The sequence below is a fragment of the Chelon labrosus genome (assembly GCF_963514085.1).
Source record: "Chelon labrosus genome assembly, chromosome: 9".
NCBI classification, from domain to species: Eukaryota; Metazoa; Chordata; class Actinopteri; order Mugiliformes; family Mugilidae; genus Chelon; species Chelon labrosus.
In genome coordinates, this window is record NC_140359.1 from 22703898 (window position 1) to 22729936 (window position 26039).

At 43.0% G+C, this 26039-nt stretch overlaps 1 protein-coding gene across 2 annotated transcripts; it reads right to left on the reverse strand.

Moving 5' to 3' along the window:
- On the reverse strand, positions 1-25634 carry cspg4ba (chondroitin sulfate proteoglycan 4ba). Of its 2 annotated transcripts, XM_084552245.1 has the most exons (10): positions 24832-25634; positions 20186-20349; positions 14521-18093; positions 13830-14303; positions 13148-13324; positions 8293-8491; positions 7229-7360; positions 5133-5305; positions 4517-4700; positions 1-3574 (listed from the first exon to the last, which is right to left on the reverse strand). In XM_084552245.1, exons 1-10 carry the CDS (start codon positions 24917-24919, stop codon positions 1533-1535), a joined length of 7206 nt encoding a protein of 2401 aa, XP_084408371.1. In that variant the 5' UTR covers positions 24920-25634; the 3' UTR covers positions 1-1532. The 2 variants fall into 2 exon arrangements, with proteins under 2 accessions (XP_084408371.1, XP_084408370.1); XM_084552244.1 differs by lacking the exon at positions 24832-25634 and having other exon boundaries at positions 20186-20814.
- Between the last annotated feature and the right edge of the window lie 405 nt (positions 25635-26039).

Sequence of the window (26039 nt, forward strand, 5' to 3'; positions counted from 1 at the left end):
AACTGCTCTTTAAAAGTGGTTTATTAAAAATACGGTATAAATAAATATGACACGGTAAAGCTACATCATTCAGATGGGACTGGAATACACAATACATCTCTTCAGTACAAAAATGGTTTCATAACATACGTTTACAGTGGTTTACCGACGAAGCTCTCATCTCCCATGGCAGTAGTGTCAATTTACAGTAGATACATCATTACAGTGTCAACCTATAGCAGTTAATGCCATTAATGTGAGCACACACACACACACAGGCTTATCAGTGATAAATAATATTATAAATACTAGTGATTGTTTCAGTCAAAGAGTAGTTTTTTTTTTAAAAGATTTCACGTCAGTCCCAGTGTTTTAGAGTTTGCATTAGCAGCTCAGTCTCCTCAAAGGTGTGTGGTCCCACTATCTGTACACCCCTAGATTAAAACGACGTTTTACTAGAGGTGAACGCGGGCAGTTCAGCTGTGCATTGTTACAGAACATCAGTGCCTTGATTGTTATGTACATGCTTCTTTAAAATATAAAAATACTGTATGTAGTAAAACAAAAGCATGAAGAATGGCCTACAAAGAAAAACAGTGGTACAAAAACCATTTCAATGCACGGCCACGCTGTCATCTGAGGCGCTTTTTAAAAGAAAACAAAAAAAAAAAAAAAAACGAAATTCAGTCCTCTAATGTTAATGCGACGATACATGCAACGCTCAAAACTCAAAAATAACAAAATACCTGAGTTTACAAAAAAAAGCTGCTATACTAGAACATATAATACGTAAAAACAATATAAAATCTGCACAATCAGTTGAAATGCTCTGTGCCAGAAACACGTCAGTCTTCGTAATTCACAGTTTTGAGCTGTCACTGGCGTCATCTTCCTGTCTGATTGCTGTTAACCCTTAACGGGAGAAACTTTGACATGCACGAGGACCAGATAACAGGTGATGGTGATCATATCAGGCACGGACATAAGAGTATAATTTACTACCACTTCATGAACGCTCGAGTGAGTCAATTCTCTCCCAAGAACTCAATGTACAGCTGTGGGTGTTGTTGGATTGTAAGTTGGAGTTGTAGTGGACTGTGCAACAAAGAAAACTCAAAGCTTTATCCATCCTTGAAAGCTGCAGAGACATAAAAGCTTTCTATCTCCCATCCTGCATACTCAGGGGATCATTATCGCCATGCTGGAGATGTGTTTCTGGCCATATGGTGAACTTTTAGCTCTAGTTTAGCCCCCTTCAGCCCAACTCATTCTCTTTAGCATGCTAACTAGCCATTAGGCTAGCCATTAGGCGGCTGTTGTCTGCTGCAAGGGCTTGTGAGCATGAGAATGGAAAGCCATGTAGTTATGCGCTTAAAAAAGAACTCAGCTAAAAGAGGCGCCTTTTATCTCCACTGTTAATTCAGGATTTGTACCTAGCAATGAATCCTTAAACAACACTGATCAGTACCTGGAGCAGGTGACAGTTAATTACACAAAACATGTCACTTTGATATCAAAGCCTGTAACGGTATTAATAGTTGGTTTGTGCCAGATCACACCCAGTACTGGTTCTTTTGAAGAGTGGGTGTGGCGGTTCTAATAATTTGGGAAGACGCTGCCTCGGAGCCATTACTCCAAGAACTCATTAGCATGTTTGAATCAGCGGCGCTATAAGCCGAGCCCTGACTCATTAACCGATCGAGAACAGGGCTCCCTGGGCAATTCGGGTTTAAAGGAGTGACGGTCACAGTGGGAACAGTTGTGCTCCTCTGGGTCTGGGCCTGGTAAGACTCGCTGCTTGGAAGGCCGGTGGCGGTTTGCTCCTGCGGTGCAGCAGTGCTCTGCTTCCTTTGCCTGTGGTGTCGAAGAAAGACAACCAGCACCACAAAAATGATTACAAGAAGCAGCAGGGCCAGCAGCGGTAAGATGACCAGGAGCGGACTGGAGGTTTTTTGAGGGTAGGACTCCACACGGACTGGCGTGTTCCTAAAGGGGAACTCCTCAGTTTGAGGTGGTTTGCCAAGAGTCGTACTGAAAATGCTAGTTCTGTTGGAGTTCCCCCAGCGGTTGCGCCCCTTGAATTTTTGCTGGTTTTTGCTCGGTTGCTGGGTGGAGAGGAAAACTGTAGACAAGACTGGGGAGGCGGTTCCATTTCTGGAAGTCTGGACTGGTGTCTGAAGAACAGACGATGTGGTTGGAGCGGGACTCTTTGTGGTTGGAAAAAGTGCTGGATCATATGGCACAACTGTAAAGTGGAACTCCCCTTTAGCAGGTGGTACCTTATCAGCTTTCAATACAAACAGGAGTGAGTCGTTCAGCTCTTGAACTCCAGTCATGTTGGCGTTCAGCTCTAACGCTACCTTCTCCCACATCACCTCCCGAAAGGTGAAGGACTCGACTTCCCTGGACACTTTAGCTTTTTTCTGAACCACCTTCCCATACTTAGGATGGGCTAGAATTTCAAAAACAGGGTCACTGTCACTAATATTAGCCAGTTCTGAGGCATTAAGGAAGCTAGGGTTGAGTTTGACAGTAATCCCATTGGGAATCCTCAAACCTTTGCCAACCTGGATCAAAGGACTGACAGTTATGTTAAGCACTTGGCCAGTCAGATTTGCCTCTGAAGTGAAAGCGGTGAACTCAAAGCTGTCATCTGAAGAGGAAAGGGAGGTCATGTGGTAGGACAACCGTCCAGCCCGTAGATCCTCTTGTTTGAATTGAGTAACCTCTTGGGTGTCCTTCAGAAGTTTACCGAAGTGCGGAGGCCTTGTAATGTGGTAGTGGATTGTGGCGTTTTTACCGTTGGTCTCAGCGGCAAGGTTGTCCTGGGTCAGAGTCACTGACGTACCGCCTTGCTGCAGAGTCAGCGCAGTAGAGTTGACAAGGGAAACGGTGATTTCCGTCACTTCTAGATTAAAGAGTTTATATATAGGTTTGTGATGGCCATCTGTGACACTGAAATAGAACACCCCGGACACAGAGGTTCCATCGTGGATAAAACAGACGCTTCTGTTATTGATTTGGGCTTGGGTGAAGGCGACTATCGACTCATTCAAACTTCCACCGAGAGCTAGGTAACCATTACTTGGCTGGCTAATCACAAAGAACTTAATATCATCAGGAGGATTGTCAAAATCTTCAACTTTAAGATTCTCAGGCCCGAGAGGTACCGTATCTCCTTGCACCACCTTCAGACTTGGAGCTTTAGTTTTTAGCAAAGGCGGCTGATCATTTATGGGTGTGATCGTGATGTTAAAATGCTCAACAACAACGTCGCTGTCGTCTTGAGGGAGCTGTGCAGTTTGGCCCTTGGGGTTGAGCCATGCGGTGAACACAAACGAGTCGCGAGTCGTCTCCGAGTTGTCATGTCTGTAGGTGATTCCGTATTTGTTGACAATGAACTGGGAGAAGTTAGGTTTCTCCTTGGTGAGGTTTCTCTCGCCCACCACAATGACACCATGTGCGGGCAGAGACGTCACCTGGAACCAGACCTCGTGGGAGCTCCGCTGAGGCGTCGGCAGCTTGGACATCAGGTTGGTAGCGTCGAGCTTGGACTCGTCAATGACGACACTCTCCCCTTCTGTCACCTCAGCACCTATCGCCAATCAAACATCAAGTTTAATCACGTTACTAAGTAGTTTTTAGCCAGGCAGGCTGCACTGCTCTAGGGGATGTCAATATTGGCCCATCAGTCAAACATTACTTTTTCTATAAAGCCACCAAAGTAGTTCTCAGTTAAATGTCTCTTTTACAACTTAATAGATTGCTACAAAATATAGCACACATATTCTAGTCCCCTCCAAGATGATATGAAACCACTTTACTGATCCTTTGACTTTTTCACCGGTGCCTTCATCAGGTCTGAGTTTCTATTTGTCTAAAACTTTGCTTTATTGTCACAGCCTTACAAAACTGACGACAACCTGAACTGTACTTTTTGTTTTGTGCAAAGTAGCAATTGTCAGCACACTAATGTGTTAAGATTAAACTATATTCACACCGATCAGGCATAATATTATGACTGCCTAATCTGACTCAGAAGAGAATGGACATGGTCCTTCTGAGGGTGTCCTGTGGTGTTTGGCAACAGGATGTTGTCAGTGGGGGGCTTTGAGTGGAGGGGCCTCTGTGGATCATCTCACAGATACCTGATGGGTTTGGGATCTAGTGAATTTGGAGGCCAGGTCAACACCTTGTGCTGTACTACATGATTTTTTTAGTTGTTCCTGAACCATTTGTGTGTGTGTGTCTGTGTCAGGCTGTATCCTGCTGGGGATGGATGCTGCCATCAAGGAGTGTCATTGCTATGGGGTGGGGGTGCCTGGTCTGGTCTAAGTGGGTGCTACATGTCTAAGTAATACCCACACAAATGAATGCCAGGTCCAAAAGTTTCCCAGCAGAACTTTGCATTGTCACAAGATGGTCAATGTTATTTACTTCTCCTGTCAGGGGTCATAATGTTATGCCTGATCGGTGCATATATCTCAATATGTAACACTGTTTTTTTTCTTCAGTACTGCTGCTGCTGAGTTCATACCTGTGTTTGCGAGAAGGACCGTGTTGTGTTCAGGTCCAGTGTTCTCGTATGAGATGTCCACTCTAAAGGTCTGGCTATCAATAGAAGCAGGAGGCGATGCTACAGAGAAGGTCATGGAGTCCATGGCTGCCCAGCCCACTGACTCGATGGGGGTTTGAATGTACACAACTTCCTTCCTGACCACCTGTGGTACAGAAACAGACCATATCCTCATGAAGGCCACAATCCAAAAATACATATTTGCACAACATTCAGATCAGCCGCTCCAGCAATTAAACCTGTACAATTCAGAAAGATATAACTACAGTGTGTGTGTGAGAATCGTTTATTTAAATCTGCTTTGTTCAGCAGGTAAGCTTTCATAGATCATAATCCATCAGAAATAATTGATTACATAAAAGCCTTACATGTTCCATTCAAGCTAAAGAAGCACAAAGTGAATTTCCTGAATGAGGATGCAGAACATGCATTATTCATACAGTGGAAATCTTGGTCAGAGGAAGGCTAATGTTTAGTCTCTTTCTGGTTCACATCCCCTCACATGGTCTTTTTTTATTTTAGAAATGTGCCTCGGTAAAAACGAGAGTGTTGTTATGACCTCCAGCGCTCCACTCACCATGTCCTGTGTGAAAGTGGAGATGTCTACCGTCGAATTATCGGGCTGCCTCGTCACCAGACGGCCCAGTTTGGGATGTCGGATCACGCTGAACGTAATGACACGGCTCGAGGTGTTGCTCATGTCATTGGTCACCGCTCGCAAATCCTCTTTTGTGATTGGTGTAGAAGAACCTGGGGACAGATGCAAATTTGAACACGGCAGAGTTACTGATTGCTCGCTTAACAATTAAACTAAATCCGTCCGGTGTTCACTTTAGATGTGACTATTTAAAGTTTTTTGCGCGGCTGCGTCAAACGGTGCAAGTTTTTCCCCTCCGGTTGTGTTTTCACATCTTTTTTGACTCCAAATTATGCAAAACAAGGTCTGGAATAGACGGATGAGAGTCCTTTGATGTGTCAAATTAAAGCTGCGCTGCACACATCAGAGACTTTTTACAGCACTGTCCGACTGCAGCGCGTGGTGTTACATAAAACCCAAACAAGAAATTAAAAGTGGATCAGCTCCTTGCAGGCAAAACGCTTCCATTTAGGGAAAGGAAACGTCTACTGGGAGCTCCTTTTCTTCTTCTTAAGATGAAATACACAGATTTCCGCCTCTGCAACAGAGAATATTATAAGAAAAAAAGAAAAAAAAGACTGCTGACAAATGATGTGAGGCAGTGGTAGAGGGAAACCGGGGTCAGAGCACAGTGAAATTCATTCATCACTTGTCACGGGAAGCGCTCCCACCATCCACATCTCTCATGGGAAATTTCCCCACTTGGAAGAAAGAAGAGGGAGAGACGGGGTTTGTTGCATCCCCTCTTGTGTTAAAACCGTGTGAAATATTCGTGATGCTACTTTGTGGATATCTGCACCGTTGCATCCACCTTTGTGTGGTTCCCATTCAGAACGAGCAGCAGCACAGCACATGTGCCTTTTGATGTGGTCCGACGACACAATCAAGCATCATGCTTCCTGTATATTCCAGCTGGGGCCATGTAACTGCAAGTCACCAGAACTCCTCATTCTCATAAAGAATAAATTGCCGTTTGTGGGAACGCTTTCAGGTAAACACTGGTTTCTTGATGAGACATATTTGTCAAGGAGCCTTTGTGTAATTTTACAGGAAGCTTTTGATTTCTTTGGTGAAAAAAAAAAAACCAAAACATTTATCTCCCTGGCGCAGTGTGAAAGTGTTTCATGTCTCCCATCGCCCCATCAAAACCCTTCATTGTCAGTTAACCCCCCCACCCCCCTTCCAATCCCTCCCTGTATCTCTCTGCCCCGCCTGGCACAAAGCACAAACAGGGCTGCCTCAGACAAACAGACAGACAGTGGCACAGCTTTTCAAGTACCCACTCACCCCGTTGGCTGGGAAGCTCAGCAGAGCGTGCCAGTTGGCTGTTTCCTGCCCTCACCAAAAAAAAAAAAAAAACCCCACTCCCCTCTTATTCACGCAGCAGACCACTGAAAATCTTAAAACCTTACGAAATGTGTTTGCAGACAACACCCAGGATGTCTATTTTCGGCTCTTTAAGACACATTAAGACACGGCTGACGAGGCTGATTCACCAGTCTGGTATTTGCATTAAACAAACCTGGCTGTAGGAAAAGGAGCTGAATTGTTTAACCAAATGAATTCTGGGCTGTTTAGTTTATGAGCAGGTTGCAGCCGAGCTCTTACAAAAGAAAAAAAAAAACAAGTGTAAAGAGGAATTCAACACTTCAACACTCTGCTTACGGGTCATAATAGTAAAAGGTCTTTCTGAGGGACTGATGACAAAAATAAGTTGTTTCAGTTCTTTTTAGGAAGCAGCTGCGTAGTCTCGTCATGACAAAGGCCAGTGAAAAACAAATTCACTTCTTGTAACCATACACATTTTCTGAAGAAGAGTAAGACTATGGGTTTAATATTTATAAGTTTTGTTTTCTTTCTGAAAACAGCAGCTCTCAGGTCTTTTATTAAAGGTTTATATCTCAGAGCTGAGTGCCACATAGGAGGAAAGAGGACAATATGAAAGAGAAATGAGATTTGTTGACGGTAATTGAAATATATAATAAGGCCGGCCTTGTACTTGCTGGATAATAATTTTCTCAGGGGGTAGGATTTACCTGGAAACACCCTGAGCGGGCGGTTTTTCTCCAAACTCAGAACCAAGGCTTTGGCAGTGATGCTGAAGATCTGCCTGGGAGAGAAGTTCACTCCATCGTTTACTTGGAAGCTGAATCCTCCAGACATGGCACCTGGAAATGACATAAGAATGTATAAATAAATAAACTAAAAGATCAAACTGCTACGCGGTGACCGAGGGTGGGTTCCGCCTCCTGCGCTGAACAAAAGAAGAGCCGCATCTCGGATCTCCAAGCACATGTTTTCACTTTGATGAAAGAAAGACTTAAGAAATAAGCTGCGTCTGGTTTCTGCAAAAATACACGTTATAAAAAAAAGGCGCCGGTCAGCATTCCTGGCGCCGGCCTCAAGAAAAACTGCAATGCAACCTTAATCTCCTTACTCTGAGTCAATAAAATAATACTCAACATATTAGTTTAGGTCGCTGTGTAAACAAAGAAGGAGACATTCTTCAACATATAGGGCTGAGAGTAGTTACTTTTAAAGCCTTTCCTGGTGGTATGATGGGAAAAGTAAAACATAGATAGGAATCAGAGGAGTGAGCAGAAACCCAATCAAATGCAGAGCCTATTCGCCAGTTCACACCTGAATATTACCATCTTCAAACCAGTTTCAGGCCCGGTCCGTCTTTATCAGCGTCACAAAGTTAATTTACCAGCTAATAAAGAAAGTTGCACCGCCCTCCTGAATGCAGAAAGCAAATCAAAACCTTTAGTGGCTGCCAACAGCGCCTTCTACTGGACATGAGAGGAACGACAAAAACAAGAGTGATGAATTACATTTGACATTACTACATTAAATAGAAACCACAAGGAGGAATAAAAAGAGCGGAATGTGTTTAGAGATATTAATTCAAGGTTATATTTAGGACTGCGCGTGCAAATGTAGTGTGCTTGTTGCTTATTACAAGCGGACACAGCTCTAATTTAAATAGTTACATCAGACAAACTTTACACTTTTTTTTTTTTGTTAGTCTTAATTTATAGTTTGCTTGCTTGCTTCACTCATAATAAGATAATAATAACCTAATAATGTTATCAAATACCTTTGTGAACAAACAGCAGCTGGCCCTGGTCTATTTGGGCCTGGGTGAAGTTCAGCACTTCCTTCGTGGGGGCGCTCTTCAGGGCCAGGTGTCCGATGCTGGGTGGGGTCACCATGAAGTGCAGCTCCTCCGCGGGCGTGTCCAGGTCCTGCGCTCTCAGATCCTCCTGCCCGATTTCCGTCACCGAGGACACCCAAACCTGGACACGGGGCAGACACGTGAACATTAAAAGGTGACGCCTGCAACCTACATGTCAAACTGACATCAAGCGACGTTTTGTAGACGTGGTTTATGACGTAGGAATAACCGTATCTGACTGCTAAAATCCAAATTTGGCATCTGTTCTAATCTATGCAATGAAAAGCTGCCATATTTTGTTATGAATAGGAAATTACAGCTCTTTCCATTTGCCGGTCTTTCAAATAAAACATTACTATGATTCAGGGAGCCTTGAAAAAAATATTCGGTCCAAAGTATGTGAGACTGTGAATTGTATGCACTTGCGCAGCAGCAGCTAAGTAACACCTACAGTACATAAAGGAAGGACGAAATGAAAGTGGGGCGCATAAAAGACCAACACAATCAGCTGATGTGTCCTTGTCATTCATCACACCACACAATGGACTCCGGAGGCTGTGGGTGTGAGTCCAGCTCCGAGGCCATTTTGCGTGTCTTTCTTTTCTCTTGTCCTTTACATCAGCCAACGAAGCAGAACTTACACAAAAAAAATAAATAAATATATATATACTCAGGCACGTATAGATGGAAAGACAATAACAACCTGAGGAAAAACGACACTTGAACATTGCTCAAATCAAGGACATCTCACGACTAAATATAGCCGTGCGGACTGCAGACACTGCTAGACGTTAAGAGTGTTGGTGAGGCACGGCTGGGGCCCTGCTTCCATGTAAATTCAAAAGCTTGGCGCTAACACGGAGGAACAGAGGAACTCATTGATGAACGGGACGCCAAACTGCTGAACCGTGCAGACACTTGAAAAATAAAGGATGAGCCTCTGCTCTCCGAGCCAGAGGGACGGTTACGTAACGATCCATTGTCACTTGTCATTCATGCAGTAATTAACACGGTGCCGTGAGGAAAAAAAAAATAATTCAGAGGATGTATGGCCTCTCAGATCTAATGAATTAAAGAAGGCGTTTCTCAGCAGACATTTGACTTGTTAAAAGTAGGAGAGGCGCAGGTGTTAATGAGATTAACACTGGTTATGATCTTTTGTGCGTGAAAGTGAGACATAAATACCAGGACCCTGAAACTGATGCAGCTAAATGTAATACGGCCATCATATATTTTATTATTATTAGTTATACCATTACTTGTCCTGCTGTGAGAGAACCGTCTTATCCAACACCTGCTGTTATAAAAATTGAATAAAATAAAGACATGTTGTGTAATTATTTGATTTGATTAGTCACGCTGAGAATCCAAGACCAGTATTGAATCTGTGATGGTCTCCAAAGCACATTCAGCTTCTAAATGTCCACCAGCGAGCTGCTAACAATGCTGGTGATAGCGATGGGAACGAACGAGAGCAGTAAAGAGGGGCCAGAAACCACAAACACTGAGGTTAAAAAACACGGATACACTTAGTGCAGGTTTATCTGAGATGTTTGACACATTTTGGAATTCAAGTATTGATTGAAGTAGGTTCAAAGCATAGACTGTACAAAGATGGACAATGGAACAGCTCCTCAAAAGTGAAGCCAATGCAAGTAGAGCTCCCCCTGGTGACGGGTTGCAGTATAGGTCATAAACTCCACCTCCTCCATGTTGTGGGAGTGAATGGGACTTCTAAAACACACGTACATGTCAAATAATTTTCTTTTCAAGGATGGTTTCAGTCACTTTAGGTAGTTAATATAATGCAGGGCGGCACAGCGGTGCAGCGGTTAGCACTGATGCCTCACAGGGTTCGAATCCATCGACAGACTGGGGCCCTTCTGTGTGGAGTTTGCATGTTTTCCCTGTGTCTGCGTGAGTTCTCTCCAGGTACTCCGGCTTCCTCCCACCGTCCAAAGACATGCTCATTAGGTTCATTGGTGAATCTAAATTGGCCTTAGGTGTGAGTGTGAATGGTTGTCTTGCTCTTTGTGTTGGCCCTGCGATAGACTGGAGACCTGTCCAGGGCAGGACAGGCTCCAGCCCCCCCGCAACCCTCCAGAGAACAAGTGGTTACAGAAAATGAATGAATATAATACTGATGCATACTCAGAAGTCAACTTTTTGGATAAGTTTCGTTTTAATTAGTCATTTGATGCTATAAAAACAGGATGTGACATCATGATGACTACTGCTCCATAAAACTGTCCCATAGGACTGTGAGAGTTGGGGGAAAAAAATAAAAAATGTCTTTGTAACTGTTGGAGGCAGAGCAGAGGGCGTTTTTAATTAACAAAAACGAGTGTGAGTGAGTCTGGGGGAAGTGTGGGCAGGGCATCGATAACGTGTCTCCGCAAGATGCCGCCGCCCGTTCCCCCAGGAAAATAGTATCAGTTTGGCTGATGCAAGGAAGTGGGGACGCGGTGTACATATTTATATACAGTCTATGCTTTAAAGTCACAAAACGCACTCTCGTTGAAGGCAGAGTTTAGAAAAATGTGTTTTCTCAGGTTCCAGGCAGTCACTAACCAGAGCTATGCAAATTTCCTGTCAGTAGGGTTTTTAGTTGTGATAAAGTGAAGTGCAACTAAGAACGCACGATATTCAGCATTTTATATGAAGAGTGTGATCACAGAACAGAGTTCACACGTTAGCAAACTAGCAGGGTGCATGTTTAGTGCAAACTTACCACTGAAGTTAATGTGAGAAATGGGGGATGGGTGTAAAAAAACAACTAAAAAACCCCAAAACGCTATGTGACAAAACAGCTGAAGGTGTTTACTGGCTTTAAGAAACATTATCTTAGAATCAGAGTGATCAGAGTGTGGGTTTTAACTAGTAAAATCATTAAAAACTGGATGAAAGTGGAGCCTAAATGGACGTGAAACTTGGCTATAATGACAGAAATGTAAAGCTCAGGTGTATCTGGCAGTGAGGTGGCTTTAACACTTGGCTTTATGGGTTACTTCCTGGAACAGAAGCCTGTGTAACTTTTCTAATTGCTACTTGCAAACTTAATATCCGCAAATAACACCGGACACCACACACTTCACATCTCCCCCTGCGGCAAAACATCACATGCGAGCGTGTGTTCTTCTCTTGGGAAATGACTACACTTCCAATAATCCCCCATTTTGCAGGATGTCACAGCAGGACAGACGCGCAGCATCGCTGTGACTCACCAGATTCAAAGAAGAGACACGTGTGATCAATTTGAACGCACAGCCCCTCTCGGGAGTCGAGATCAGTCTACGCTGCTCATCAGGCGGCAGCTTTAGCGAGGGAGATGACAGCCGAGTTCAAACAAAACAAACTCCGCCGCACTTTAAGCTTTGATTATAAATTCCTGCGAGTCACGACTGCCAAACCCCAGCTGTTTGGATGCTTGTTGAGGTGAAACTGAAGAATTCACTGGATAATTCACTGTATTTGTTTGGTTAAATTTCCATGAACATTAAAATCCAGAAGACATCAAATCTGTTTCAAGACTGAGTGTCCAACAAATTACACAGAGAATAAAACTACAATTTGATGCCTAGTTGGCGTCTAAACATAAGATTCTGATTAACTGAAGGAAAGATTTCATGCAAAAAAAAGTCCGTTAAAAATTAAAAGTCTCTCAGATTGATTATTCTAGTTAAATAAGAACTTAGGAAGCAATGTTAACCTGTAAATCTGTGAAAATCTTCTGTAGAATAACACCCAAAAAGATGAGAGGTGGGAGAGAGCCACCTTGTGGCCACTGAGAAACTGGTTCCTTTAAAAATCATGACTTTCTACTAACGATCTAGTGAAAAATTACATGGTGGTTAATGATTACATTAGACTTAGAAAAGATAAATTCTTCTTTTATTCAACTAGCTTTCTAATTATCTTCAGTGAAGTGCAAGTCTCTCTTCACTAAGGCTGCAGGATCCCCGAGGAATTTGAGGCATCTGGGGCAAAGCTGGACAGACAATAGAGACCTATACTTTAACCTGGACCTTTGCAGCTGGACTTGTCCCAACTCCAGCCACTAAAGCTGAGAGAGTTGCACTCCTATCACTGAGCAGTATAGGTCAGATCTACTCCAGTAATATGTCTAAATAACGGACATCCCATATTTATAGTGTATGCAAGCAGTTATTGGTTTTAAAATAGCCAGTAGATTTTAATAGCGATGAGAAGCAGAGGAAACCGGACTGAAATGAGGTCATGTGGTCAGAGTGTTTGCTATTTCCAGGCCATGGCATCATGCCACTCAACACTCAGGATGCTCTGGGAAGGATTTAATTATTATTTCTGCAAATATGTCACTTGACATTACGTCTGTGTAATGCTAATGGTTTTTTTCTTCATTAGGAGCCTTACAAAGCATTTCAAGTCAACTCATAGTACACAAAATATCAGCTCAGTCTCCAAGTCCCTGCAGCAGTAGGGATATATTTCAATACTGGGGGACTGTGTTTAAAGATTTAACATGTAAACGCCATAACAGACTTTCCTACAAGTCCCAGATACCTCCAAAATGTATGTCGGTGTCTGTTCTGTGCTGCCAGCCCCCGTGGACCCTCCTCCACATAGCAAACATATTTTCCCTCATACAGCCAGCCAGCCAGCCAGCCAGCCAGCCATGGCAACTTGCAAAACTGCCCACATGAAAACCGTCTGACAGTAAGCTACCGTGCCAGACCGGCAAGTTAAAAAAATATAAATGTGTCCAGGGTTTAAATATAGAGCAGCACTGCAGACTCACCCTGAGGACCCTGTTGGCTGCAATAACAGGAGGCTCATCGTTGACAGCTGTAACCTGGATGTACACCGTCTGGGCTGCACTCTGCTTCCTCAGGCCCGTGTCATTGGCCACCACGGTGAAACTGTCGGCTAAGGTTTCGCTGCTGTCGTGGACGTAGTAAATGAATTCATGCTCCACCTGGTTAAAGATCATTAACATCATCAGGGAGACTTGAATGCAAAAGGCCTTTCAAAACAGAGCAGTACACAGCGCTGCAGTATCATGTGGCATAACATGCATATGCTGACAAAAACAGAACTTTTTTAGAAATGAATTATTGACGTAGCTGCAACATACAAAAATAGAAAAGTGAAGAGACCGTAGTGAGCAGAGGATAAGATCAAGTTAGGGTAATGCTCTTCTTTTTTTTTTTCTTCCTTTAATGTGGTAATTTAATTAAGGATGAGTGTTAGGTTAAATAAACTTTAGGCGTGTCACAAATTAGGAAGAACTCAATAGCCAAGATGGCAATAATTAAAATAATTACTGCATTAATATCAAATTGATCAGATTATTTATCCGTTAATGAATGGATTGATGGATCCTGTGGACTAAAACATTCTGGGACAATGACAAAATATAGTGTTTGCAGATTTAGTACTAGATAAATACTAACTTCCAATCTATTGCTATTTTTCCTCACCTGCCTCCTGGTGAAAGTGGTTATGGGCACACCAGGATGTCGAGAGTGCTCTATGTGACCGTGCTGCGGGGGCTCAACCAAATTAAAAAAGAAGTTGAATCCAGAAAAGTGTCTGTTGCTGACTTTGAGAACATCCTGGGTTAGTGCCTTGGAGGCGCCCTCGTTCAGCGTGAAATTGGACACTTGAAGTGGGATGAGGAGGGGGATGATGTCAACAACCATCGTGATGTTGCCGACGTCAGTGATCCCGTTGGTGGCGTGGAGAACGAAGGTGTCGTTGAGTTTGCTGGGCACCGCCTGCACATACTGGACGTTGCCGCTGTTAATGTCGTCTTGGGTGAACGTCTTGACAGGGGACTGTTTGGTTCCGATGTAACGCTCCGTCGCCTCAACGAAACACCGGAGAAAGCCGTAAGACGGGGCTACCTTGACTGTGAACACAATCTCCGATGGCAGGTTGTCCTCGTGGGTGACCTGCAACGATCAGAAAACATTCCCTAGTTGAATTTGCAATATCCCATGTGCATTTAATTCTCAGTCTAGAAATGTTTTCAATGAATCGTCCCTTCAGGTTTTAATTAACATCCAACTATAATGACACTATACTGGTTGCCTTAATATTAATAAGTAATATTACTTCTTTGAAATATCCATCTGAAAACTAAAGAAATCTCTTTTTTGAAACACTCACCTCTAGTTTAGTATCATCGATCTTCCCCGGTTTTCCCTCTTCCACCAGTAAAATGTTGCGATGCTGCACGATGGGTGGCCTCTGATGACTTTCCAGGTAAACCTTCACATTGATTCTCACGACAAGCTCAAGACCTTTAGCTTTCACTGTTAAGGTGAAATGGTCTGCCAGGTGTTTGCTGTCATCGTGCCGATAGGAGATCAGCCCTTTCTTTAAGTCTGACAGTGTGAACGATTCCACCTTTGTTTGGTTGCGATAAAGACTTCCGAATTTGGGAACTTGGTCTAACTTCAAGATGACCTCCTTGTCATCTCTGATGTCCAGATTTGATACAACACTAAAGTTGCTAGTGGAAAACGTCACCGTATGTCCCTTCTGAACCAAGAGGCCAGTGTTGTTGCCAACCTTCAAGAAAGGGTCATGTGCACTGATGTCTAAAAGGCTTGATACAAAATGTTTTCCGTCCGAGACGAAGAGCACAAACCTGCCCGTGCTCACGCCTTTGTGAATGAACAACACTCGCTTTTCTTCTAGATCCTTTTGCCGAAACTGGAACAGCCGATGTGTGGTGTCATTAACCAGGACTAGGTCTCCCATTGGTATTCCACGTCGGGTGTAAATCAGCTGGCCGTCATCAAAGTCAGAGTCAGCATCATGGTAACGCAAATCCTCTATAGTGAGTAACTTCTGTCCATCCCTTACTACATGGAAAACTTTATCAATAATACGAACTGGCTTCTGGTCATTGAGCAGTTGAATAGATATGTTGAACGTTCCTTCTTTGGAGCCAATCTCATCTTCTGCAATGTGAGATTTGAACCCTTGGCTGGTGGAGGCTATGAAAGTGAACTCATCTTGAGTGGTTTCACTGTCATCATGGACGTACATTATCCGCTCCTCTGATATATCCTGATTACTAAAGGTTAAGATATTGTCATAGCTAGCATTGGAATTTGACTGAGTAATACGGGCCAGCTTTCCATGTTTGGGGCTTCTTATGACCGTGTAGAACATGTCCTTTGTACTCAGAGTCTCTGCAAACAGCTCATCTTTTGTGATAACTTTACTTTCTCCCTCCTGAAGTGAAAGTCCATCATTTCTCATGAACACACTGTTGACGTCAGCTTTAATGGAGAACTGGAAATCATAATTTTGGGACTGAGCATGTTTCGAAACAAGGTGAAATTTGAATCTGTCGGTTGTATCTTCATAGGGTCTGTCAACTAGCTCGTAATGTACTTTTAGATCGGTTACATTTCTTTGGCTGAAGGTGGAGTTCCTCTTCAAGACTGTGGAGTCGAGGAGGATTTTTCCTTTCTTTGGTATGGTGAGAACCCGAAAGTGAAGATCATCCTCTGAGAGGGCCACACCTTCAGCTGTAGCAAAAAGATACTCTGAGTTGAGCGTCACTTTTCTAACTTTATCCAAGTCCATCATAAAGTTCCTCACGAGGTAGTACTTCACCCACTTTACAGTGATTGGGAAGAATATTTCAGTGGTTGTTCTTGTAGCTACGGTAACTTTGCACTTAAAGTAATCAGTGGCATTAGATGTCTGGATGTCTTGGTAAGTGCTGACGTACCTGAGGCGCTCCTTTTCTAGAAGCCTTTGCGAAAACGAGTCAGTGGGCCTCCATTCTCCACTCGAGTGGAGTCTCTGAAGTTCTCCATACTGTGGGGCTTCAATTACGTCATACCGGATGTCTACAACTTGTTTCACAGCATTGGTTTGCACAGCTAATTGCTTTGAACCAATTATAGCCGTTTCCCCTTGAATGACCTCAAGGCCAGTGTTATTGGCGACCTTATACTCCAGTGTTACAGCCATGACCCTTAAAACCACAGTGTTGCTGACCTTTTCTCCATCGCTAACTCTAAGAACTATCCTTGAGTTTCTAACGCCTGTGTGAACGTAGTACACCCTCAGTTCTTCCAAGTCTAAATATGAGAATGAGGTCACTGGCTTGCCAGGGTTGTCCTCGATTTCCAAATATCCCGCATCAGCATTCAGGTTCCCAAGGACAGAGAAGACTAGGTCGGTGTGGTTGCTGTCAATGTCTGTGGCCTTCAGAACATCTGTGGTGAGGCGTTTCTTTGAGTTCTCCAAGAGGACAAAGAGATTTCCTTCAGGGAGACTCAACTCAGGTGCATCATTGGTGGGAGTCACAGAAATATTGTAGCGGTACAATTTGTTGCCATTCAGATAATCAGGAACTTGCTTTCTGCTACTGGAGAAAATTGAAAACATGAAGAAGTCATCTGGTTCCTCAGAGCCTCCGTGGATGTACATAACTCGCTCATGCCAAAGGTCCAACATGCTGAATGTGTTCTCCTCTTGGTCCTGATCAACATCGAGCCTTATCTGACCACGGACGGGTTGCTCCCGAATTCGGAACACAATTTGAGACTGTCGAATACCAAGCTTCTTGAAGTCCAAGAGAACCTTGATGTGTTTGGCCTCAAGAGACGCTCGACCACCCTCCTGCACTACAAGGTTTCTAAGTTGCACAAAATTTGAGCCGTATTTTCTGTCCAAACCCCATGCGAGGGTGGACATGTGAAGTGCCGGTGTTGGCGTCACCAAGCGAAAAAGGGATCCCGGTACATTTGTTGGACTCACAGTGGTTGATGGTTCTGGTTCTCTCTCTGGCTCACAACCAACTGAGATATCTTTGGTAACTACAGCGTTCGACAGACCCATCTTAACTCTGTTGACTGCGATGTTCTTTAAACATCCTTTGAAGGAACCTCCTCTGACACGCTTTCCAGACACAGAGACAAGCCCCACCTTTCTAGCTTCAGATCTGGTGCTGTCATCGATACCTCCAACAAAAAGATTACCTTTAAGCTGAGGGCCCTTTGAACGAGAACTAATAACGCTTTTCACCGTCTCCCCATCAACAGTTAGCTCAAGACTTTTGGAACTGAAATGCAACTTGACAGAATGCCATTTTCTGTTATTGATAAATGTGAGCGAACGAAGCTCTGTTTTGGTTCCACCCTTCCCAACAATGGCCACTGGCAAACCTTCCTGAATCTCCAGAGCCACAAAATCCCCCTCTCTGGCTGAACTGTAGAGGATAATTCCCTCTTTAGCCGAGGTGTGCACGATACACTCAAATACAGCTTCCTGCTGGGTGTTCCAGGTTGGAAGAGAAATGTAAGCCCTGGAACTGAAGAAGCTGATGGGGTCCTCCTCTGTGGCGAAGAACTGGGGGCTGCAACCTAAAGACACTTCATGGACATTCTTGAAGCCACTATATGGCCTCAGTGATGATAGCAAGTCATGTTCATTAAAGACCACCTCCTCCATGCAGCCTCTGAAGCCAATCAGCACTCTGGGCAGGTAAAGTCTATCCAAGCCTCCTGTTCCTCCAACATAGAGACCATCTACTATGTTGAGATTGTGATGGGAACCTGGAATCTTTACACTCGAGTGAGAGTTTTTGTCAACAGTCAGAGTGACATTGACTTTGACGTGGTGGACCTCCACAGAGTGCCAGGCCAGATCGTTGAGCTGGGTGCCTCGATCTGATTCCAACACCTGCTCCCCCGATCCGAGGTCCAGTTTCAGCTAAGAGAAGAAATAAAACAACTGGATTATAAAATATACCATATTAAAGGAGTATAATGTGCATACACATAGCAATCCAGTTTATCAGTTTAGAACTCCCTGCTGTCATTGTTCTAGGAATGGCAGAGTTGATCCGTAGATTTGCCAAACGATTTTACCTCAAAATGTACTTCCATGGTATGGTTGTTCATAATCTCCTATGGTTGAAGCCTCCTGACTTCTGTGACTTCATATTTTTGTTTAATAGTTTAATCTGTCAACATATATCACATCTGCCTTGGTTAATTTCATGACGATATGGTGCTGCAGAAAGGTCAAAGCGTTTTATATAGATTTTTATTTTTTTTGGTTCTTAGGGGATGAAACCTAACTTTGGTGATCCTCAAGCACAACCTTAAGGCTGAAAGAAATGAGGTAATTTTTCATCTAGCTGTGTCATTATCAGGTCATGCTAACTTTTCAGTCAGAGTCTGTACCATAGCCAAATCCCTTTAAACAGGCTATTTACTGCAGTTCGACCATGAAGGCAACAATATTATATGTTATATATTTTAATACCACATAAAGATATTTGTATAGAATTGCAAATGCAAAAATAATATGATGATTCTTGTGTATTTCCTCTGACAAAATTAAATATTGTGTCTGTATAACCTAAGATATTATTACAGTAAATGACCAACTGTAGATACAGACACCTGGGAAAGGAAACACAGGATTTACACTGCTTCAATTCGATGATGTCACCTGTTGTTATAACAGTGGCTGTGTCTGTAATTTGAGGCAGGAAGAGGACTATTATCTATTTGCCGTCAGCTATGCCCTCCTCAAAGCATCATGTCACCATCTCAATCTAATGCGGCATTTAGATAACGTGCTTGTCAAGGCTTGCTGCCGAGTCCCTGCTATCCATGCACGGGTTTCCAGAGAGCGATGCTCATGTCTGAGTCTGACTCACGTGGAATGAAACCCCAAGCCCGAGGAAAAGTTGTGCGAGTGAACAAAATTTTTAAAATGGTGACTAGTGCCAGTTTACAGACCAGGGAAGAGCAGTTCACTCCTCGTGCTCACTGAAGTACGAATCTGCAACGCAGTTGTCAGTGTGATTCATAACCGGCAGCAAAAGCCTAACACAAATGGAAGCTTTGTCGCAAGGATTTCTCGGGTTTAAATAACAAAAGCTATAATGCATTTCTCAGGACTTACTGCGTTTTCCTATGAATGCATATTAGAAAATACTTCCAACACTACATCTGTCAGTTCTGTACGCTGATTCAACTTGGCAGAGCTGCTTAAAGGGTGCTTTAGAGGCAGTCTCGAAGGGACAAATGTGTCTAACCTTAAATCCTTCCTGCAAGGCTTGTGTTGTGGGTTGAAAATAGAGCATTTCTATATTTTTCTGTAATTCACTGCCTTAAGAAATTTGATCATACGCGCTGCATGGGCTTGTCATTATTAAGAACAACCACCCAATTCAAAAAATAAAAAAAATAAAAAAAACTATCCATTATGAATTTACAATAAATACACATAATAACTAATAATTAAGAATTAGATTTCAGAATTAGATTTCAATTTGAGCTTGAAAATTGAATATTTGATACGCTTACTTTTCAACTCATTAAGCTACAATGAGGAGAAAAGAAATGATTAATTGATCAATTAGCTGCAGTAGCGATCACAGCACCAGAAGAAAGGTGCAGACTCATTAATGTTTAGTAAAGTCAAAGTCATGAATAACTAATCCTCATCATCACTCCCTCATACAAAGACAATCACAACACGGCTCTGACACGACCATGATTTCCTTGTTTCCACTGTGACAGACGTGACCAGTATGGAGTTAACACTTAGCTCACAACATGCAGACTTGTCTCCTTGTGTTACCGCGCTGAGAGACTGACACTGTCAACGGAGATGGAGCCATAGCTTGTGGTGGCCGCTGCTTGTGTGTCTGCCGAGCGTGTGCGCATGCAATCGTGCACAAGGATCCGTGCTTTTCTGTATGCATGTGCATATACGTGCACATGTGCGTGTGCTCATACGTGCTTGAACACATATGCTCAAGTGCTGGGGCCATGGATGTACCCACCTGCAGGCGACCGGCGTGGAGCTCTAGTAGGAAGTAGTTGGTCTTGCCAGCGGCGAGAAACAGCAGGCCGTCGGTGCTGGAGGTTCGGAAGCGAACACGGAGCGTGTTATGGTCCGACGACTCTGTTGCCTTGAGCTGTACAAAGCCGTCGCCATAGAAGGAGGCTGTAAGAAAGACATTAAGGAAAGAAAGGGACATTAAAAAATAGATATTTAAAAGGAAACTGCATTTTTTTTTTTGAATGGGGTGTTCACTGCTTTTTTCGGGCGACATCACAATTACTCAAACTGAGTGTGAGAGCGAGCTGGAACAGAAAGTACAGTAGCAGTGAATACAGCAAACACGGAGCAAGTCAAGTCAAGCATTATGGTCTTAATATAGCCAACATGTGACATTTAGATACAAAAGCCAGGCTAATTATCATCCTGGTTGTTCTTTACAAGTAGAGCAGAGTGTGTGTAAGGGGGGGAAGTACACACACGCATACCTACAGAGCTTCACACACAAATTATACCTCACCTTTCTTTAAAAGAATGCTTGTAAGATTGTTGGGATATGCTGAGTTTAGCCTTCGTGGTGGGCCAATTGTCTTTGTACTTTATGTGCTCCATCATGATTGAAATCAAGAGTGCAATTATTGAAGCTTTAAAGCTTTACCTATAGAGTAATAACAACCTTTGAGATGAAACAAAATGCATGCTTGTGTATTGTAAGGAGATTGCAGGTTTGCGTCTCTTCTTGCTTGTGGCTTTAGGAGAGAGTAATCCATGGACTGTCCAAAACTGTAGCAATGACATATGTGAATTTTAAAAGCATTTGACTTTAATGCCACAACAGCAATATACAAACTGAGGCAGTGGATGTGGAGGTGGCTCGGAGGGAGTCGGACAAGTTTGGGCCTGCCCTGCCCTGACAGGAACCTTCAACGTGAACATGAAAGGCTCTGACGTCCCCACATTGTCTGTGGCCCCGTGTTCCAGAAACAGCGTGGCGGACGGACCCAGCTGTTTTCTTCAACCTCAACTCCCTGCCATTTCACATCACCCTGTAATCTGGGCTAACGTGCTCCGAAACGTTGTCATCCGAGCCTCCGTGCCCGGGCACCACCAGTTCAGCTTTTAATGAGCTCCTGAGTCCCACGCGTATTCAAAGGTTAGCAAACATCTTTGCCTCTGTGAAGAAACGTGCCCGACCCACGTTTGATTCAACTGTAGTTCATGACCCGCGGCCATGCGCGGCATCCGGCTAATGGGCCAGAGTGACTCACTCACTCAACTCATGCAGATAAAGTTAATGCGAGTACATTGCATTGTTTTTACTCTTAAAGGGGTTAATGCACTAATGTGTAGTTTGCTTAACCTGACCCAATCTATAAGAACTGTTCAGTTTAAGCTGACACAGATAAAGCAGTAAAGCACGTAAATGAGCCCTTCAGGCGTATCAATACATGGGGACTAATCAACAGGAGCTGATTGCAGAGAAACAAAAGAACAGAACATATATGAAGCTTGGTGTTTAGAAAAATTACATGGATGTTCTTGTAACATATGCAAAGGAAGCACAGCACTTACAACGTTAAATGTAGTTATCATTTCAAATGATATATACTTAAAGCATAATTTCCGCATTTCATGACCTAAATCCTCTTTTCTCAAAATGTTCTTTATTAGGGTCCAATAAAAGTGGTAGGTCTATAAAAAGGTAAAATGACAAGTGTGGCTTGTCATTTGCCACAATTACAAAATTTCATCTTTTAGATAACAATAATCTAGGCTTTCTGTACTCCAACTCTCTATCTTTTACTCACATTTATCTTCCTGCAGCAACTCGACCCCCCCCCCCCCCAACAAAGACTTCTGGTAAATATTATTCACAGGTTTATCTCTGTATTCAATTCCACCCACAGTTTTGTTAGACACTTATAATAAAAATCTGAGACTAATGTAAGAAAGAAAGAAAATGTTTGAAAATTGTTTATTTATAGCCCATTGTCCTTTAATCCCTTTCTCTCACCAAACAACAGCTGCGATACGTTGCAGCCCCCCACAACCCTCTATGGGATAAGTGCTAATGACAGTGGATGAATGGATGTTCTTTAATCCGAGTAAAGACTGTTTGGTCAAATTAAACAAACAAATGTCGATTTCTTGTCTGTAACTAGCAAGGTCTTTTATTATCAATCAACTTGCTGTTTAAGAAGTTTCTTAATTATCTGCTGTACAATAAGACAAAAAAGGTAAGTCTGAATGATAATCCATTTACTGGCACTTAAGATAAAGAGTGTAAGCAGATTCTCACAATTGAGAAATTGGAGCTACTGAATATTTGGCATGTTTTTACATGGCTGCAAGATATAACCTGACTGTTGCTGGAGTGATTGATCAATCGACTATTCTTGCAGGCCTTTAATCTCACGTCCTCTAATGTTAGCATTCATGAACTTTTATATCCAAAATAAATGTGCCAGACTCTGTCTTTCTAAGCAAAAACCTGCAAAAAATCTAAGAAATTGAATCGCTTCCTTCCCATATCCCCCATTATAGCCACAGTTAGTGCACATGTACACACTTGTTGGTACTTAAACTGATGCAGAATAAACACATATACAGACAAAGACAAGCTAAGAAAAAAGGATAAACTGCGATAAATCACTACAACTAATTGTCCCGTGAGTATACTCCATGATCATTCATCTGACTGGCTCTGTGTACATTACAAGAATTAGATGTTTCCAAAAACTGGTCAAGAGGAATGCAATGGCATTTTTCCCTTAAGTTCACAAGGATGGACATGCATGCTCAATTGTATTTTGGCGTCACCCCACTGACGATCAAGTCATACGACTAAATGTCATGTTTGGTTAAAACAAAAGGGTCTTCCCACGCAACTTGCCTGTAAGGAACTGTTTTCTTGGAAACATGTCGTGAACACGAAGGAACATTTTACTTGTTTCAGCTTTCAGGCATATCCAAGTGTTGCGCCATGGTTATTTTGTGAGGGGAAAATGAAAGAGCACGCTTGAGTGGCCAGAAAACAAATCCCACCTGAATGTGCTCTGTCAAAAAGCAGAAACAGGAGGTGTTGAATGTTGTTCTGTAATCTACATGTCTGTCTGCAGGGGCAGGTTTCTGTGCATTAGGAACATGTCTCATTTCTCCAACCGTTCCTTTAAGAACAAAGCCAGGGACCTTTTAGCGAACACCGGCTTACAGTTAATTTGAGGACCAGCGCTTGTCACTGCCTGTGTGCTCAGTTTGTACAACAAATCATAGATGCAACTTGACTGAACAGCCTCCTTGGTATTTTTTGTTGACTGTCATGCCTCTCCCTCGCTGATACATTGTCAAAGCCTGGGATGTTTCAGCCAAGGCTTTTTTTCCATAATGAGAAGCATGAAGAGCACTGAAGTAAAGCAAATGTCTCTACTGTAGTCACAGTGAAACAATCCTTGATCATCCCCAGGGGCACGAGAGAGATGACACATGTCCAGGATCAAATCAACCAGGACTGGCTAAGGAATGGCCACATGGATATAAATAATGTTCGTATGAGCGTGTTTTCTCCTCCTCGGGTCTCTCAACGCAGCAGCAACTACTGTCCATTGGCTTTGAACTCATCTGAGTGTGCTACTGTCACAGTCAGACAGTTCTTCCAGTGCAGTGGGCATCGCCGTCCCATTTCTGCTGCTGGCTCTGATAAGGTGAGAGTGCTGTGGGTATCCATGCGTGCACAGATTATCAAAAGTCGACCGCAGAGCATTTGTGTCAGAGGAACACCGAGGTCATATCGTCGGGCTTTTTAAAAGCTAAAATGTGGTTCTGTTGCTGCTGTTAGGGTGTCGTGACACTGCAGCCAAAACACCCATCACCCCGTCTTGCATTCATATCTTATTTAATCCGGTTACACCGAGGTCAACATTTGGGAGACCTGTGAACCACTACAGCTACTCAACAGCACGCACAGAAAACCTTTAACAATCCTCTGTAAAGTGATACTAAGCCTGCATACGGAGCCAGGCTCGTGATGTTACAGAAATAGTGCTGCAGCCCATCACGGCCAGCAAAGGAAAAGGTTACTGATATACACTCATTTGCCAAAAAAATTAGGCGCACTAGTGAAATGCATCTAATAAAACAAAATCTTATCTTCACAAAGACTACAGCATTTGTTTAAAATAACTGAGAGATCCCTTAAATTCACTTGTGTTTTCATTTTGAAGGCTGTGTTGTCGTGCTATTGATTATTATTATTATTATTATGACAATTCAATTTTAGTCGGAGGGCTAGGCTAAACAACATGAACATTTCAGTGTTTAATTCATTCCAGTTTAGCTGCACCACAGACTAGATCCTCCAAAATGATCATGCTGTTAGACCACCGCCTTTCTGATGGCATTTCAACATAAACTGAACATTATAACAGTCATGTGAAGGGATTTAGTGCAGGACTGTTATTAGATATCAGAAGGCATTAGCTTTCACTATTGTACCTCACATAAATAGGTGAAACCACAAATAATATACATGCGTCTCGAGTTAACCAATGCAGGGATTTGAATCCAGTATTTACATAAAGTCATTGAATGCACCATCTAATAAGTTTATACCGCATTGTTTTCATTGAAATAAAGTTGTTTTTTCTTTACCTCCCGACGCCAGTTGAACCAGGAGCGACCACCAAAGCAGACCGCGGAGCCACAACTTCTTCAGGGTGTTTTTCACAACAGAGTCCATCTTTTCTTGTCTCGGCGAAAACACGAATGTTTAGCGGACTGTGCGGTTACATATTTACAGGCTGTTTCTCTCTGCCTCACGCTTTGGTAACATGAAAATACCAGTGCGGTAGATCGAGACGGTCGGCCACCAGGCAGAGAAAGTGAGTGTGGAGCTATGCAGCAGGAGCAGACCCCGGAGTGAAGACCCGACCCGTCGCCAAACTCCGCCTGCGCGTAACGCTAATCTCAGTTTTCAAAATAAAAGCCAGACGGCGGAGAGGTGAAAATCCTGCAGGTTTATTGTTCTACCAAACAACGCCAGATGGGAAGAGTGGAAATGTGAGCAGGGATTTTAAATGCACATAGTCAAGCTGACTTGCACGAAACCTTAACGTCAGGGAAGTGGCCACAAAATAAAAAACATGAAAGTTTGCACATTCAGTTCAGTTCAAATAACTTTAGACTTTATTAGTCCACAAGGGAAACTGCTTTGTCACAGTAGATCAGTTGCAAAAAACAAACAAAAAAACACTCTCGACAGCCACTAGTAAAAACAAGAAATATAGACAGAAGTAAATATACATTTTATAGGAAGGATTAAGGTGCAATAATGTGCATTAAAATGAATAACGTGGAGTTATCTGTTACAGAAGCAGTTTATTTGGCCTCAAGGGGCAATTCAAAAGTAATTAAAGATTTGCCTTTGTAGACAAAAGACAAAAAAGCACACAGTACAACATCCAGCATTCCCAAATAATTTATAAAGGGTTTGTGCATTTATGCATTTAATAAATAAATAAATTGTTGAAATGTATATGTTGGGCGGCACAGTGACATGGTGGTCAGCACCGATGCCTCACAGCAAGAAGGTTCTGGGTTCAAATCTGTTGCAAGGACAAAAGTCCTGTCGTGTCTTTAAATGATTCAACCAGTCACAGATTAGAGCTTCGCCTGTGACAAAAACTGTAATTAACACATTCCCAGGTGTGTAGAAAAAGAACCCCAGCACACCAGACCTTCATGTGAAGTGCAACCTGACCTCTGACAACATGCCATTCATTCATGCAAGATTCAACCACAGACCAAAGTGCTGATCATCAAGAGCCTGAAGACCAAGTCTGCTGCTGAGGTGGCAGACA

Bases quoted from the DNA above. Each gene is read 5' to 3' on its own strand.
- cspg4ba (XM_084552244.1), bottom strand. From the start codon at position 20,458: ATGTCGCCCGAAAAAAGCAGTGAACACCCCATTCAAAAAAAAAAATGC. The intron at 13,325-13,829 runs GTGAGGAAAAAT...ATCTTTAACCAG, and splicing joins CCACTTTCACCAGGAGGCAG to GTGGAGCATGAATTCATTTA. The intron at 4,701-5,132 runs GTGAGTGGAGCG...TCTGTACCACAG, and splicing joins CCACTTTCACACAGGACATG to GTGGTCAGGAAGGAAGTTGT.